We start from the raw sequence: 18,349 nt of genomic DNA, 5'->3' as shown, positions 1-18,349 counted from the left end.
TATTGTATCTGTGAAGCAACTAGGAGCAGCTAATGGACACACACATGTTTGGAAGAACATAGATTTCAAAGAGGATGGAAGAGAAGTAGACAGTCAACACAGGACTCAGCAACGTGAGGATGCCCTACAAAACCCTTTCTTTTACAAGTCGGGACAAGTGAGCTCAGATGGATGTTAAAATGGAAAATGAGCAGTCAGGTGAGAAAACTGAACTTTTAGAAACAATTTAATAAATGAAAAAGAATTTTCTGTGAGACAAAGTTTCTCTTATGCAACATCCCTGAGTGTCTTAGAACTTATGTTATAGACCAGGCTGGCCTCAAACTCACAGAGATCCTTCTGCCTCTATCTCCCATGTGCTGAGATTAAAGTCATGCACCATTTCATCCCATAAATGAAAAATATGTAATGGTGCATGGAGTGTGTCCATCTTATAAAGCTTTGTAGAAAGTAGTTTCTTTGGGTGGGGCTGATAGATGAGATGCCCAGTTCCAGGTTTTCTTGCAAATTTATAGCAGATTGTCTTTTTGTCAGTTTGTTGTTATTTATTTTTACAGTATTTAGTGTGTGTGTGCACGCATGCACACACACACACAGGCACACAGACACACACACACGTACATGTGCACAGAGGACAGCTTGTAGATGTCAAGAAGTTCTCTGTTTCCATCATGTGGGTCATGGGGATAGAACTCTGGTCACCAGCCTTATCAGCAAGCACCTTTGCCCACTGAGCCATCTTGCCCATATATATAAATGTGCGCCAACCATATCCACTCCCACATCTGCCCACCCTCTCTTCTGCCCCTTCCTCACTCTCATTAGTCCACATGGTTCTGCCAGCGTCACTTCTACCTTCACATCATATATACCAATCTGATTTTATGTCTCTGCATGAGAACCAGGGACCACAAATCCAAGGAAACAGGTGTCTTGCTGAGATGGCTTAATTTGCTCCTTGGTTAACTCCAGGATGGTTTGCATCCATCTCCTGGAAATGCCACAACTTCATTTCTCTTTTTTGGATGAAAACGTCTGTTCTTTATATATAACTCATTCTCTTGTTCGTTATTCTGTTGTTGGACACCTAGGTTGGTTCTATAACTTAACTATTTTGAATACTAATATGATAAGTACTTTCTTAAATTCATCCAAACTAATGAACATATGACTCATCTGTTATCCCCTTGAAAGTCCAGTGAGCCCCTCTCTGTGTTCACTCTCGAGTCCTAGAGATTTAAAGGCTACATTTTAGGCATTATATATGCATGCTAAGTTCACATATTCCCCTCCGTCTCTGTCTCTTTAGAAATGAGCCTTCTGTGGTTTTCAAAATAAATATCAGTTTTACTGACAGCTTCTATATTTATCTCCTCCAGAAAACAGATTCCTGCCATTGTGCATTCCTGCAATCTGGCACTTGATTTAAAAAGGTCACCCTCCCCTATTCAGAACTTGAACCCCCCACACTAGAAAAATCGCTCTGCCTCTCCTAAGACTGGGGTATTTTGAACATATTGATAGAGTGTTCAGTGAGTTGTGGCCAAGTGCATTCTCAACCTTCATGAAGTACACACCAAAACTAGATAAATGTGTTTAAGAAAACTGTTATTATAGATGTTCTTTCCCTGAGGAAAGGCAGAGACAAGAACACAGCCCATGACTCTGTGCCCATCCCACTGCTCCTATATCTTGGCTACTTGGTTCCAACATCTCAAGGACTTTTTTCCCATGATTTCTTTTGCTATTTGGTAATTTCATACATGTAAACAAACCCTTCCTTCAGTGATATTGCAGAAGCCCTTGAGGCTCAGGACAGGCCAATTTCAACTGAGTCCCTGGGCTCAGACTTAGTAGGTCTCAAGACCTCTCAGGAGACTTCATTAGCTGGCAGGTTTGGAAACCCTGAGCTGAACTTATCTAAAGTCTTAGCTGGCTTTGAAGTGAAACGAAAAGAGACATGGTCTTTTTTCCAAAATAGGAAGAGGTTGAAATTGAGTTAAATTGCCAACCTTCCTTACAACCATACTAAAATAAATCCTACCCAAACCGATAACCTTTCTTCATCCCAACCTGTCTTTGTCTACATTGAAATAGTCCCTAAGAAAGAGCTGCTGACAAAGGTTACCCTGTAATCAACCTGATTTACATCTCCCCCTAATAGGATGCTTTTGTCCAGTTTTGTACAGCTGAATCTTGCATCTATACCTACAAAATCTGGCTAAGGCACCACACACAAAGCACTGGGTTTTAGTATTAGTATGAGCAATAACTACTTTTCAAATGATGTAACCAGGCATAATTGCACATCTACCCACTGGATGTGACCACTGTGAGTATGAGAGCTGGCCTTTCTAGAGGCTGTTATCTAATGTGATGTCCCTCTACCTTTAGTCAATAAAAACTCAAAACCACACTTGTGCCTTTGATGCTGTTAAATGCAAGTGTATGCTCCTCATGTCATGCCTATGTTGGATGAGACTAATTCCTGAACCAGGGACTGAACACTATCACTTATGAGACTTTTATTGTTACATTTTCTTTGCCACCCACTGTAAACCAAGTCTGTCTCATCCACTGTGAAGATCATAGTGGTGAAAATGGTTTTCACTGGTTTACTTTGAACATCTGTAAGCTGTAGTGAGTCTTTTATGAATGCAATTTCATTCCATGCTAACAACCTACAGAAGAATTCGTGTATTTATCCTGGCTTCTCAAATGAAAAACAAAACAAAAAATCAGTTGGATAAAGTTTGCCTGTCGAGGTAACACAGTTAATCAGTGACAGAACTAGAAGACACAAACCTAGAATGTTGAATTTTAAAATCTAAGCACAAGAGTTGTAGAGACTAGATTTCTTCTTCTTTTTTTTTAAAGCAATGCTTTACACATGAATCAAAGATTAGCATTCTTCTGCATCTCCCCATGTTTCCACTCACTGTATCTTCACCAGCCTTCTCCTCAGCCACCACTGGAACCACCACTTAGACTGCTGACGATCTAAGACAATTGTGTACCATGCCAAGTGCTCCTCTTGACGTCTAGGGTGTTTGCTCTCTACTTTAAGATGGACTGTCACCCTCAAGTTTTAGACTCTGTTCAAATGTCAAACAGTTCTCTGGGAAGCTTGAACTGAGTTCCCGTGTCTGTTAATTGGTCTGACCTCCGAGGTTTTAAAGCCCTTGGCCAGCACTCCATTACAGATCCATCACTTACTAGCTAATGGTTACTGGGGTTTTAATTAACCTATGCTAGCTTCAGTTTTCTCATCTATACACAGGATGACAAAGAACCCATTTTGGAAGTTTATGAGTGTGAAAAGATATAACTCCTCTGTGGTAGTTTGAATGACAATGGTTCCGTAGACTCATATGTGTGAACACTTGGTACCCAGTTTGTGGAACTGTTTGAGAAGAATTAGGAAGTGTTGGAGGAAGTGTGTTACTGGGGGTGGACTTGAGGTTTCAAAAACCTGGGCCATTCCCAGTTAGGTCTCTTTGTCTCCTGATACTGTGTTGAGATATAATCTCCTCACATACTGCTCCAGAACAGCCTGTCTGCTGCAGCGCTCTCTGCCATGATGGTCATGAACTCTAACCCTCTGGAATTATGAACCCCAAATTAAACACTTACTTTTTATAAGTTGCATGGGTCATGGTGTTTCATCATGGCAATAGAAAAGTAACTAATACAGAATACAAGGTACTTAACTTCATATTACAGCTTAAAAATTTATAAAATGTTAACCATGCCATTTTATTTCATCATACTATACTAGAGTTTGTGTGGCTGTAGGTTCACCTCTGAGGCCTGTGACCTTCCCAGCTCTGAGGCCTGGGCCAGTTTTGTGGTACAGACATGTGTTTTTTCCTCCTATGAGCAGATCTTTAATTCCAGCAGGATGTGGCTCATTGTCTGTACCGTTATTGCTTCCATGGCATATCTTGCCATGCATGTCATTACTGTAGCTTGCAGGGTTGATGACTTTTCTCCCTGAGCAGCCAGCCTAGCACCTTCTGGTACTATGAAAGCAAGCCAGCAGAGAAGAAGCTCCCTAGTCATGTTCTCAAACTTTTAAAAATATTTTCTCCTGCTATAAGATTGCTTTGTAGGAGGGTGAGCATGAGGATCTGTAATTTGTATGTCTAGGTTCTGCCAAGTGCTTAGCCCAGAATGGAAGCCCGTGAGCTCATACATGTTGCTCAACTCCTCCATCCCCAAAGCGAGGCCCCACGTAAGCCTGAAATGTGGCTTAAGAGAAAGGTGCCAAAACGGTTGATAAAGAGTCTTTAATAACGTTCATCCCCAGTTGTTATTTACTTTTGGAGATGAGATGGGTCCATTTAGGACACATTCAGGCATTTTAGCATGACATGTTTCTTTCTTTTACACTGAGACTATGGCAAGTCACTCCCACCCACATGCTGACTCATTGACCACAGGTAGCCCTCTGTGTAACGCCCTGATTCCTCCAGCTCTGTAAGAGTCAGACTCTCAGAGAGACCTGGGGATAAGGCCCCTGCCATGCTTCTCCGACAAGGGATGAACACTTCCCTGAGTTGGTTCTGTTCACCCTGGACTTTTGGTTGACCATCTATCTGTTTGAAGGCTCAGGACGTGGTGCTGACAGATGAATGAGGTACCTTCCTATATCAGTGAGCTAACGGCAGCAAATGCCAAAGCATGAGCGACGATGTGTCTTAGTAACCTTCATTACAAATAGAACCCACAGATCCTAGTGCAGCAGAGGTGAAGGAGGGAAATAAAAGAGCATTAATTTAATTTGAAATAGAGGCAAAGTCAAATACCTTATTTTTTTTTCTGGAAGAATCCAAGAACCCAACTTGGCTATTCCTCTGCTGATTCAGGCTTAAGGGGGGAACAATCTATACTTGGTCCACCCCCTCATCACCTCCCATTCACTTCTGAACTAGCTGATGTCTTTTTCGAGTATCTGATGGAATGATTTGGCAAAGGCTGCCTTTCAAGAAAGAAAAAAGATTAAGAAATCATTGCTGGGAAATATATGTAGTCTTACTTTGCCTGAAAAGGCAGTTCACCAGACTACAGCATGCTTTGTACTAAAGACTCACCAGCTACTTACAGATTCAGAAAAGGGGAAATAAAAAGTTCTGTCTTTTGTTTTAGGTGACATAACTCATGTATTTTATATGTCAACAATTATCTTTGACTTTGCTTGGATAATTGTATCTTTTTCTATCTTTCTCTACCAGCATTCATTGTTAGAATGCAACTGTCTGCAGATGTCAACAGATAAAAGTCAAAACTACTTCAGCACTTCCATTTAACATTTAGCTTCAAGGACCTTCATTTATTTGAAATTTTAATTATTTGTATATATGGGGAAGGTGTAAGAGATTTTTTTTAAAGGAGATCTTTAGGAAAATTTTTAAATAAATTAGCAGACAGATGCGAAAATGTATAACGGAATCTACAGCATGCAGAATGATCAACTAGTTGTATAGAAGAAAAGAGGCCTTTTGTTTCTTGATTTTAGAACCTAATGTAAAATGCAGCAGTTAAAGCCATGTGGTATTGGATCAGGGGAGAAGGGCGTGTAAACCAAAGGATGGGGAGTTTGGAGATAGAATTCTTTCAGTAGCTTGTGGTAATTTCATTTTCATAGGTTGAGTAAAGCAAGCCTGGCACAAAAGGATTCAATCTGTATGACGTCATTCTCAAGGCATTCTGGAAAAAAGTGCAAGTCCAGAAATAATCTGCCGGGGCTATGGTAGTGGGAGAGAGTTGACACAAAAGAACCCAGATAGCTTTCTAAGGTGGGGATTTCTTTTATATTTTAACTATATTTTTACACCCCTGTGTTTGTTGATAAGATTCCCATCAAACCTCACACCAAAAAAGACTGTTTCCATAAGTAAATTATTCCTAAAGGAACATTCTGAGTTTAATTATTTGATCAATACTACCAATATATGGAAGAGCCTCAGTTTACACACAGATGACTTGGCCTTTACTGCTGACAGACTGAGAAACATTTACCTGATCGGAAATGTTCTGGTGGATGACTTGATTGCACTCTCAAGTTCCACCTCTCCTAGCCTAATACATTGCATGCTAAATGTGTTGAACTGACTTCTCCGTCTACATGTAGTTCTCCTTGGGCTTATTATTTTATTTTACAACAAAGAGTCATGTATATTCAAGCCTTAATCTACTCACTGACTATGTGGCTATGAACCCCAGTTTCTCTGAAATACAGATAACCCCAAAGACACTAGAATATTGTGAGAATAAGAGCCATAAACATATAAAGCATTCACGCAAGTGCTGGGCATGGGCAGGCATATGAGCAGTATTAACTGTGTTCTTCCTTAGCAGAAGGGAAGGGAACGGAGTGAAGGGGAGGAGGAGACGGGGAGAAGCAGAAAAAGGAAAGGGAAGGAAACGAAAAGCAGAAGCATTCGGTGAAAATAATGAGCTTGTAGCTAAGCCTTTCAGGGTGATTTCCCAAGCATCTTTTCCTTTAATTTACCTAGTTCTTATCCTCAGTGCAATTAATGGCTATGATAGGTCTCAGTCTGAAAGTGACTTTTAATCCTTTCCTCCACCCCAAGGCAAATGCTCCGGAAGCCACTTCCTCTGTTATCTTTGCTGGCCCTTTGCTCAAACTTCTGACCTCTTTTCTGCATTAGCTAAACTCCTCCTCACCCCTTAACGAAAGGGCTTGACTGCCTCTGTACCTCCTCGACAGCTCTGATGCATAGAAGAGAGCCCTTTGTCCTCTGCCTGCCAAATGGATGTTTCAAGCCAATTAGATAATGTTGGAGCTCGATGTAAAATCCAAATAGACTACAGAGATGCTCTGTTTTGAAAGTTCTATATGAAAAATCCCCCTGCTTTTTCTCTAGTTATTTTAACTGTCCTTATTTCAACCCCATAGGCCACTGGAACAGCAGCCCAGAGGGAACAATATACACAGAAGTTACTTTTCAGTGTGGCTGATCTTTTAAAGTTTAAATGCCAATAAACACAAGCACAAAGAGGCAGCTGTGACATTACCAATGTAAACACACCCATAACCCTACCCAGGGGCAATTTTAAACAATCTCAGAAACACCCCCTACTTTCATTGTGCCTGGATCATTCTCGTGAAACTTAACCTTTCACTTGCGTTTAGCATCTCCTGTCTAGCCACCAGGGCCATCCAGGCAAGGTACTGAAACACTTCTTTCAAAAACCAGCAGGATGGCTCAGTGGGTAAATTTGCCTGCTGCCGAGCCTGATGCCTCGAGTTCAATCTCAATGACCCACATGCTGGAAGGAAAGACCTGAAATAGTTATCTCTAGTGAAACATGCTTTTAAAAGTTTAACAAAGAGAAGGAAAATATAACGTCCATATAACTTTCTGTGTAAGACAATCCAGCTCCAGCTAGCATTCTTTCTGTGTGCCATGAATCACCATTTTGCGTGGCCTCCTAAGCCCCAGATATGCTTGAACTATCCAGTGTGAGACTCTGGGCACGGGTAGTCCTGAGAGGAAGAGCCTGCCTCTCCCAGAGAAGAATAATATTCCACTCCCCAATGGTCCATTTCCCTCATCATACAGTCAGGTCACCTTTTGTGTTTTCTTAGTGACGCGGTGCTTTTGATGACATAGACTTCTGTCAGTTTGCTGTGCCTTTGTTCTGTGATAATGAGATAAGAATAAGAGAAGAATCACTTCCCTCATGAGTTAGCACCAGGTGGGCTAGAACTTCCTTCAGAAGAACGTCTGAAGTTCCAGATGAGTGCTGAGTGAGATGTCCTCTGGAAGGCCGACCTTCTGTGTCTCTCTGCTTACAGCACTTCTCTGCTCAAATACCTTTGCCCCCTTTTAGTAGAAACTTCAATATCCCTTCAGTAGGTTGAAATTTTGTTCGTGTGTGTGTGCTAGTGCACATGTTTGTGTGCGTGGACACACATGTGTGCATACCTATGGAGGTTGGAGGTCTACTTCAAGGCTTCATTCTTGAGCCCCAGAGATCTACCTCAAGGGTCCACCCCAGGATCCTTCCCCACCAACTAGGCTCCAATTTCTAAAATATCGACTCTCTTCTTTGTGCTCCATAAGCTGAGGACCAAATGTCACAAACACATGAGCCTGTGGGCACTTACCACATGAGAGCCATAGTGTGAAGTTTGGAGCCTAAGTATCTCTTACAACCCCAGATGCTGAGACTGATTCTGAAGCCTTGCACTACTGCAGGATGCGGGAGCCTTTCGTGGGCAGGACCCAGTGGAACCAGAGTCGCTGAGGGAACACCCTTGAATAGGACAGCAAGGCCGCAGTCGCTTTCTCTTTCTCACTTGACCACAGAAGCAGATTTTCTCTGCTATACCCTCGCACCATGATATGCTCAGAAACAACAAGGAAAACAGATTATCGGTTGATGCCACAGAACTGTGAGCCAGAGTAACCCTTTTTTTCTCTCCATAACTTATTTATCTCAAGTATTTGTTACGGTCAAAGAAATGTGAGCGACACAGAAAATGTTGGCATAATTCAACTTCTGCTTTCAGGAAGTTAGCATCCCAATGTGCTAATTGCTTATGATGATGGGAAGCTGTACGGCGAACTGTGTCTATTTTAAGTAAAGGAGGTGGTTTCATATAAAACTTCACTTCAGTAGTCTCTAAGTCTTTCTCTAAATGTTTCCATTGTGCTTGGTAAAATAGACTAATAAACAGCTCTTACAAAGGCTGGTCTTGCTCTGAGAAGAAATAAGAGTCCATACAGACGGTCTAGGGGGTTACTACTTACTTTCGAACTCTGTACGCATTATCTTCTTTGAAGTGTACATTTGAGCTCCCTCAGATTCTTCTTCTCTCAGAGAAACCGAGGAACTCAAAACAGCTTATCTACAGCCACACAGCCTTCCCACTAATCTATCAGCAAAAGACTGCCTTGCTATTCTAGATTCTGTGCTTTTATACACATCATCTCAATATAGCCTCAATATTTATTATGATATTGGGCCATCGTATACATCTAGCAGTTTAGATTACACAGTGCTAGATCTCTCCCTTATGTTGTTACAAATATCAAGCCCCCCCACCACATTTCAGTGGACGATCACACATCTGAGATTATTTGGGCAGCACAAATTGGTCTTGTTGGATTTTGAAAACAAAAGCAAAAAAAAAACCCCACAAAACTGGGTGTGTAATGGTGGGGACAGGGTCTAGGGAAAGTAGGCGAAGGGATAGTGAATATCATCAAGAATCTCAAAAAACTAATCAAAGTTTTTAATAACAGCTTCCGGTTATTGTTTACCCAGTAAATTATCTGTGCAAAGCAGCTTAGAACGAAAGTGGGAATAAGTTGAGTTTGTTGTCTGGAAGTGTCTAGACTTTAGGATTCCATATACTGTGCAGGTGAGGTGACTCAGTGGGTAAAGGCGCTTGCCAACAAGCCTGACGACTTCAGTTCAGTTCCCAGGATCCACATGGGGGAAGGAGAGAATCTGACTCCCACAGGTTGTCCTATTAGCATGCTATGGGTACATTCAGGTGCTCCCCCCCGCTCCCCCCGCACTCTCTTTCTCTCACCAGAGCTTCTCACTAGCCTGGAATTTACTGAGCAGACTAGCTGTTCAGTGAGCCCCACAAATCTCACCTTATCTGCTTCCCAAATGTTGTAATTACAATTGCATACCACCACACCTGGATTTTAACATATATTCTTGGATTTAACCGAGGTCTCCATGTTAGTCCACCTCTTGAGCTCCCACGTAGACAAAATATTATTGGACATAAAATGAGATGATATGAGATACAGTAATGATTTATGTACCAAGTGGATTTATATTTCCAAAGGAACACAATTTTATCAGCTACCTAAACAAAGCCAAAAATTAAAAGTGGTAGTCTGCTTAGAGAAGACACAAGGTGAAAGTTAGGAATGGGGCCCAGGAGAGGTCTATACGTTGGACAATCAAATCACCCGTAGTATGCAAAGCAGATGCATTAACAGTAGCAAAAGACAAGAAGAGCCTGGGCTAGAGCCAGAGCCAAGAGAGCAGAGCTAATGAAGATCACATGACACAAAGCACACTGTGTTTTTCCCTGCACACTCAGGCTGGAAGCACTCAGAGCAACCCTGTTCTAGAGGTGGTAGACGTTGGCTTTGGCAATGAAGTCAGTTATTCAAGACCCTAAAATAAAAAAAAAATATGCTGGAAATTTTGTTCAGGGTCAGATTTTTTCCACTCAAACCCAGGTTTCCTTTACTTGAAGTTATTATTGGATGGGGAGCCATCGGGTCATCTTCTCCATTATTTGTGCTTAGTTCATTTCTGTGAGTGAAGAAGAATCTTTGGGATTTGTTTTCAGTTTCTCACATTTGCTGAGAGCACAAAGCAGGAGCTCTGGTAACTGTTATCTTTTCGATGCCTTTTAATTGGAAAGACCGCTACACAGAAGACTGCATCCTGAGTCTGCTATACAACCCACCCTTGTGCACTCTCACCTCAGATTTTGTTTGCCTTTCTCTCATCTAGGCATCCCTGTTATGGTCCACTCTTTGCCCTTAAGTAAAGTCATATGGATGGAAATTTGTTCAACCCACTTGAGCACTGGGGGGATTGGGGAAATTCCCTAACGGTACCAAAGGATGTCTGCATGGATAGTTTAGTAAAGCAGACTGCATTTCACAAAGGCACAGTTCTCTCATGGAAGCATAAATGAAGCTAGAGTCTTTATGTGAATAAACATGTTCATGTCCCAGTAAAACTTCACACAGCCTGTTATTTGAAATAAAACAACTTATGCAATTCTTGTGACTTGTTTAAAGATGTAAAGCCATTCTTAATTCACGTGCTGTGCAGAAGCAGACAATGGGCTTGAGTTTTCTCCTCTCCTGCACTGGACCACACAGCACCGAGCTTTTCTCATGGGTGAATCGTTAGAGCTTCCAAGCCAGCTGTTTCCCTATGTTCCAGAATAACTGTTCCTAGCTCCTAATTTCCCAGCTCTCAACTGCCTATAGAAAGTCCTATACACTGTGATAATTTCAATTTTCCTTGCTTTCCTGCAGCCCTTCCCCTGGGCATCCCAGGAAGAGGGAAGGTGTCTCAGTCAATTAACAAGCTAGCGTCTAATCTAGAACAAGAGTGTATTGTTTCCTCTTGGTAAAATTTCATTGTTTAAATGCGTCAGTCTTTGAAGAGATTTGCTAATTAAACTAATTTAAACAACCAACATGTAATTGTTGAATAACGTATTTGAATTTCATTCAAATGATTTTTCAACTACCTTCATTCTATTTTTTCCTTCTTGGGCATGTGTTCAAACAAGAAGATAACATTGACCAGTAAATTACGAGATAGACAAAAGTGTAAATTCAAACCCTGACAGTTACACGCTAGTGCCTAGATTGTGGGTACCACACATTCTTTCTATTCACTCAGCAAATATGTACACATAGTAGGCACTATCCTGAAGTCAGAGCTTTGTTTGCATCTACATTAAGAAACAGCAAGGGATAGAACATTTTAAAGAGTCACAGGGTCAAACAGAGTTGTTTATTCCCTTGTATGTGATATTTTTGACATCTGCTACTTGTGCTTCCTGACCATGGAACACAAGCAAATAGGATGAAATGTGCTTTGCATGTTCTAAATGGTGTGGGATCCAATCTTTGGGATTTATAAAACAAGATGGTGATCCACAATGAAGTTTTGTTATCAAGACTAAATGAAATATCATATATAGGAATTAGCATAATTCCCAGAGCATAAATCCTTATCAGAGGATATGCTTGCTTTTTCTTCAATTCGTTTCTTACTGGTAAGTTTATGCCTCCTCAGAAACATTGTAGCAATTTTCTACTACAACATTTCTTAATCTTACTTAGCATTGCACTAAATTTATTTCTTAGTCATACTTTACACTGACTAAATAAACAGCATGTTCTCATGGCTGTACTTCACACTGTGGGCAAAACAGACGTGTATAAATGAAAGTCCTTCGTGTGACTTCTTTTTGATCAGACATCTTTTACTGCTATTATGATGCAGCTTGAAAAGGCGCTCTTATAAAAATGGTATTGCTGATGCCTGTTGGCTGATTTTGGAATTGTTTTTTGTGTTTAGGTATGACTGGTAATGGCATCTACTTCCGTTCTGCGTTGCTCAGTGGACTGTGGATTGAATGAACCATATCCTTTCCCATCATGATAGACAACATAAAGACTCTCCAGTTGTAGGTATTTTTATTCACCTTTATTTATGTGGCTATGTACTGAGATGTGTTCTTAAAGTATAATTTTATCATGAAAATTGTCCATAGTGTCGCTAATATGAAGTGTGATTAGGATTAGTCTCTCAGTTTCAATCCATTGTCAGATAAAGGCACACCCTAAAACAGACCGGCATTAAATGTGAGTGTCAGTAGGGTGCTGTGCTAACTGTTCGTGGTTATCAACCTGGCACATCTGGGGAGATGAACGCTCAGCTGAGGAACTGCCTCCATCACATTGGCCTGTGAGCATATCTGTGGGGTATTTTCATGATTAATATGATGGTCAGAGAATCTAGCCCACTGTGGGTGGTCCCATCCCTAGGCAGGCAGGATTAGGCTGTATTAAAAAACCAACAATCCAGTAAGCAGCATTCCTCCATGCTCTCTGCTTCAATTCCTGCCTCTAGGTTCCTGCCTTCTCTTCTTGCCCTGGATTCCCTAGATGATAGACTGTAACTTATAAGCCAGGTAAACACCTTTCTTCCTCAAACTGCCTTTAGTCAGCTTTTGTCATATTAACAGAGCCTCACACTAGGAAATTTAGCTCTCTGTTAATTAACTATAAAAAGCCATTGGAAGATTTCAGTGTCTTCTGGTTCTTTAGAACCATGTAACTACAACTTATCAATAGCCTCGGAGGCCTGCTCCACAAGACCATCTCCCAGTGTCTGGGTCAGAAGCCACAGAGCAGCGAAGGAAAATTTAGGATAGTTCTTAATCCGAGGGGAAAGACTCACATATGTGCTGTTCAGTCGTGTCTCTTTATTGTTCCGCTTCTGTTCTGATTCTCCTGCTAATTCCTCCTGGCTTCCTCATAGCCCATAAACTCTCTTCTTCCAGGAGGCTTGAAGCAATGAAAAAATTACAAGAGTTACCTCGCACTGATCAAAAGCACATCCCTAAGGTAAACAATAAGGAACTGAGCCATTTACCATTGCAGCATAAGGTTTCAGGAGTAAGACTGTGATCAGAGCCTGGTGGTGAAGTGCCCAGTGGGAAACTTTGAGACATAGGTTTTTTGTCAGCTAGACTTGGCAAGAAAAGAACTGACATGCTTTTCTTAGGGTGCTTTGGTGCAGTGACCCTGGTTAGACACCTGCAACGCTGACCCTATACACAGCTGTGAAGTTTTGAACTTATGATCTATGTACAAAAAGTCTCTAGTCTAGCTTGAACTTGATCTGAGGTGAAAGTGAGCTAATTGTATTCAGTTAGTCTGAGCAGAAGGAACAAAGCAAGTTTGAAGTCTCTACAGTTCTTGTGGGACAATAGATCTAGTTATGAAGTATATCCTAGTATATTTTCTACATATCAAAATTATACAGCTGAATAAAAAGTCATCTTTCGGATCCACTCACAGGTATCTGTGTCCATAATACTGAGATATAATCATGAGATTACATATTCACATCGCATGAAATTATGCACTACAGTGCATGTGTTAGGGAGACACAAGCTGCTTCAGCAAATGTGAGCAGCAGCCTTCAGTGTCAATAGTCCTGCAGGCTTTGCCTGGACAGGACTAGCTTCATCAGAGAATCATCCCTCTAGTGAGTTGACATCTGAACACTCGTTGTCACCTGCTGGGACTCTCATGGCCTCTGACAACAGCTGAGATAAGTCTGCATTTTAACTAGCTTAATACGTTGGAGGAGTTTGATTTTATTCCAACAAAACATTCATGTGCTTCCACTTACATCCTATTGATGACAGGTAGATTAGATCTATGTTGTATCTATGACTGGCGGACTGTAAATGTTGTGTTATGAGAGGGAAATTGTACCCTGAGGATGGTAATTGTAGCTTTGACTTCATTCATCATTCAATTAGTCTGCTACTTTCCAAGCCTTGGATATCTCTGAAAAGTGAGAGATCATAAAATATTAATTTCTGCTTCATCTACGTTCCTAAGATGACTCTGTCAAATGAAGGAATGAATGTGAAATTTTGATATAGCTGTAAGACTCGTGTTTTAGGGGCTGGAGATGTTGCCTAGTTAGTGGAGCGCTTACCTACAACAAACAAAGCCATGGGTACCATTCCCAGCACTGCCTAGACTGAGCATCACAGGACATGCCTGAAATTCCAGAACTATGGAGGTAGACGCAGAAGAATTATGAATTCAAAGTCATCCTACCCTACATTGTGAGTTCAGGACCACCTAAGACTACATGAGATCCAATCTCAAAAAAAAAAAACTAAGAAAGAGGGAAACATACAAAACAATGAAATGAGTTTTATCTACTGCTAATTTACAACTGGGGAGAGGGAAAGAGTTGTAACCACCATATTTTAAAATACTGGTTAATACAGCCTCACGTTTTACATATTACCCACCTAAAAGATATATTGCTAAAGGCATAATTAATTTATGGTCCATATTCATTTCATGTATATGAGAAAATACAAAAATGTGGGTTAGATTTTCAATGTCAAGGAAATGTCACAGAACTCAAAAAAGCAAAGATTTAGTTTTTCAATAATTTTGAGATTATAATGACATAATTTTCCCTTCCCTTTCTTCCCTCCAAATCCTCCCTGTACCCCCTGGCTCTCTTTCAATTCATGGCCTCTTTCTCTTTAACTGTTGCTATGTACATGTGGTGTGTGTGTGTATGTGTGTGTGTGTGTTCCTAGATATACAAATATCTCCTGCTCAGTTTGTGTTATGTTATTTGTGTGTATATGTTCAGGGATGGCCATTTGACTGAAAATCCGAGACGGCATTTAGCCCCATTGCTGTGAGTCTCTGAGGGGTTAGTCAAGCAAAGCTCCTGACCTTGTAGTGAATGAGAAAGCATCTAGCTTCACCAACCGTTAGTGTCCCTGGGTGTGTGATGGACCTGGTAATAAAATGCTTTAACTTATCACACTGTGAATTGTGGATGTTAATATGAACAAGCAGGTAACTCCCTGGATTCCTTAGAGAATGCTCAGTGCTCTTTCAGGGGAGTATGGTATCATAATGGAGAAGCAGGCCCTAATGTGTCTATTGACTGTAGAACCTAGAATGGTCATTGAATCTTTTGACATCTCCATTTCTGAGAAATAAAATGGAGATGATTACAGTCTACTCCATGCTGCTTTTGTTAAGATGGCTCAAACCAGCTTCTGAGGAATACTCCTAGCTATAACTTTTACTAGAAATTTTAAAGATATAATCAAAATTACAACATAGTAAGATTTTTTTCAAGTACAAATCAAATCTTCTGACTTTGAAAGTGTTCTGGTTATATACTATATTTAGGACATTTTAAGAAAGCTGTGACTGATTACATGATCCCTTCGATATGTAAATCTTAAATTTTATTATTTATTATAAATGTGGGGTCACAGGTACCATAGTGCCCTGTAGTGAAGTCAGTTTTCTCCTTCCGTCTGTGAGTTCACAGATCAAGATCATCATAATCTTGGTGAAATGCACCTTTACCTTCTGAGCCATCTCACCAGTCTGAAGTATTGAGGGTTTTTAAATTTTTTTATTGATTTTATTGAGTTATACATTTTTTTCTGCTCCCCTCCCTGCCTCTTCCCTCTCCTTCTACCTTCTACCATGATCCCCATGCTCCCAATTTACTCAGCGGATCTTGTCTTTTTCTACTTCCCATGTAGATTAGATTCATATATGTCTCTCATAGGGTCCTCATTGCTGTCTAGGTTCTCTGGGATTGTGAATTGTAGGCTAGTTTTATTTGCTTCATGACTAAAAGCCACTTATGAGTGAGTACATATGATATTTGTCTTTCTGAGTCTGAGTTACCTCCCTCAATATGATGTTTTCTCATCCATTTGCCTGCAAATTTAAAGATATCATTATATTTTCTGCTGTGTAGTTCTCCATTGTGCAAATGTACCACATTTTCCTTATTCATTCTTTGGTCAAGGGGCATTTAGGTTATTTCCAGGTTCTGGCTATGGCAAATAATGCTATGAAAATAGTTGGCTATGGCACAATTGAGCATCCTTTGGGTGTATACCCAAAAGTGAAGCTGCTGTGTCTTGAGGAAGGTTATTTCCTAATTTTCTGAGAAATTGTCATACTGACATCCAAAGGGGTGTACCAGCTTGCATTCCAAACAGCAGTGCAGAATTTCCCTTTACCCCACGGCCTCTTCAGCATAAGTTGTCATCAGTGTTTTTGATCTTGGTCATTCTTACATGTGTAAGATGGAATCTCAGAGTTGTTTTGATTTGCATTTTTCTGAAAGCAAAGGATGTTGAGCATTTTGTTAAGTGTCTCTCAGCCATTTTAGTTTCCTCTGTTGAGAGTTCTCTGTTTAGTTCTGTACCCCATTTTTTATTGGATTATTTCTTCTTTTGATGACCAATTTCTTGAGTTCTTTGTATATTTTGGAGATCAGCCCTCTGTCTGATGTGGGGTTGATGAGGTTTTTTAAAAGACAGCAAATAATTCAAATCAAGTTACAAATTACAAGCATACATTGAATATCCATCCTGTATAAAAAATAAAACTGAGCCGGACATGGTAATGCATGCCTGGAACTCCAGCATATTAGGGAGAATGAGATAGGGGGACTCCAGATCAACCTAGATTGCATAGAGAGTATCAGGATATCCAGGACTATATACAAAAATTGTCTCAGAAGACAGATAGATAGGTCTGGTGTGATCACTTATGAAAAGCACTTGTGACCAAATCATTGTGTTCATTCTCCAAAACCTACACACTGTCTTCTGACCTCTGTACACACGTTGAGGAATCTGGGACTGTACACATCTCTGTCTCTCTGTCTCTGTCTCTGTCTTCCCCCCCCCCCTCTCTCTCTCTCTCTCTCTCTCTCTCTCTCTCATGCATACACACACACACACACACACACATACACACACACATACGTTAGATAGACGTATGCCTATCAGAGTTTGTAAGCAGGAGACCCATAGTTTGGGCTGTTACCACACTTCTTTGTTACTTCATTTGCTTTGTTGTTCAGGAAAGGAAACGGGGAAGTAAGGAGGGAAAATATAGAGCACATCACAAAACTAAGGGGAAAGAGGGCTTTAGCTCTCACTCAGCCTTGGATCCTTAACATGTCCTGTTATGAATAAACATCCAAAATTGTCCTCGGGGCCTGTGTTGGATAAAATTCAGTGGTTCATAATGGGTGACATTTTCCAAATGAGTCATGATTTGTTCCCAAGGTGGGTAGTGCTGATAACGAGGGTGGTAACAGAGCCAAGCTCGTGAACCCACGCTTTGTCCATGTCTGTAGTTCAGCAGTTGCCAACCCCAAGGCTCTCGCTCACACCAGAAAGCCATGTCCTGTCCCCCGCACACGTTAATTATAAACCACCTGAAACAGCCAAGCCGTGTTTGGTTTAGCCGCTTCTCCAGCCACCCACGTTAGCAGCCAGAGAGTTTCACATGTAAATTCCATCTGACTTTTCATTCAGGTCATGATATTATCTGTGGCTCCTGTGTGTGCTCTGTCCTTCCTGTTTGTTTTCTCAGTGGGGTTTTCCATGAAGAGAGCTGTGGCGGTTGTGGAGGAGGCTGCTGAGAATAATGGCTCTGGGAGTACAGTTCTTTGTACCATGACCATAGTGTATGGCTACTGCTTCACGGTCCCTGAGGATAGGAACCTTGTAAAGAGATGCCACTGGTCTATTTTCCCTACCTGCTGTCCCTTTCCACACTTACAGTCTCTGAGTGTTCACAGTCTTCACATTTTACTGTCTCATTAGACATTAGGCTAGAATGAAAACATTAGGGTCATTAGCGTGGAATACCAGCCTTACTAAATAGAGCCTCATGGATTCCTACTTATTTGTACTGTTTTATTAGCCATTCTACTTGTGGCATTTTCCCTAAAATTTATTTGTAACTTTAGAAGTTTCCCTCTGTTGGAAGCCAATTAAATTGGGTTTCAATCTAATACTTTTTTTTAAATGCACCTCTAAACACACACAATCAAATCAATGGAGGCATGTACACAGCACAGAGAGGAAACACAGGAGAGAAGAACCAGGTTTAAAAGGAAGAGTAAGGCAGTTTCCCTAGATAACGAAGTATGCCATCTCTAAACACACACAGAAATCAGTGAGATGTGTTATTCAGCATAGAGATGG

At 40.8% G+C, this 18,349-nt stretch overlaps 1 protein-coding gene across 8 annotated transcripts in view; it reads left to right on the top strand.

Moving 5' to 3' along the window:
- Chrm3 (cholinergic receptor muscarinic 3) overlaps positions 1–18,349 on the top strand; it is a 444,702-nt gene that overhangs the window by 103,429 nt on the left and 322,924 nt on the right. For 3 of the 8 annotated variants that reach the window (XM_085699227.2, XM_048461024.3, XM_085699226.2), the window contains exon 2: positions 12,115–12,223. The exons of 1 other annotated variant lie outside the window; for it this stretch is intronic. In XM_085699227.2, the coding sequence (XP_085555353.1) occupies positions 12,195–12,223 (29 nt within the window). In that variant the 5' untranslated portion in view covers positions 12,115–12,194. Of the gene's footprint in view, positions 1–12,114; positions 12,228–18,349 lie in introns of those variants that run through there. 4 more of the 8 variants (XM_048461027.3, XM_085699229.2, XM_085699228.2 and 1 more) reach the window with 2 other exon arrangements.

The sequence above is a fragment of the Myodes glareolus genome, chromosome 14 (assembly GCF_982192425.1).
Source record: "Myodes glareolus chromosome 14, mMyoGla1.1, whole genome shotgun sequence".
Classification (NCBI taxonomy): domain Eukaryota; kingdom Metazoa; phylum Chordata; class Mammalia; order Rodentia; family Cricetidae; genus Myodes; species Myodes glareolus.
Note: the sequence above shows the minus strand (reverse complement) of the source record. Positions and strands in the feature narration are given on the sequence as shown.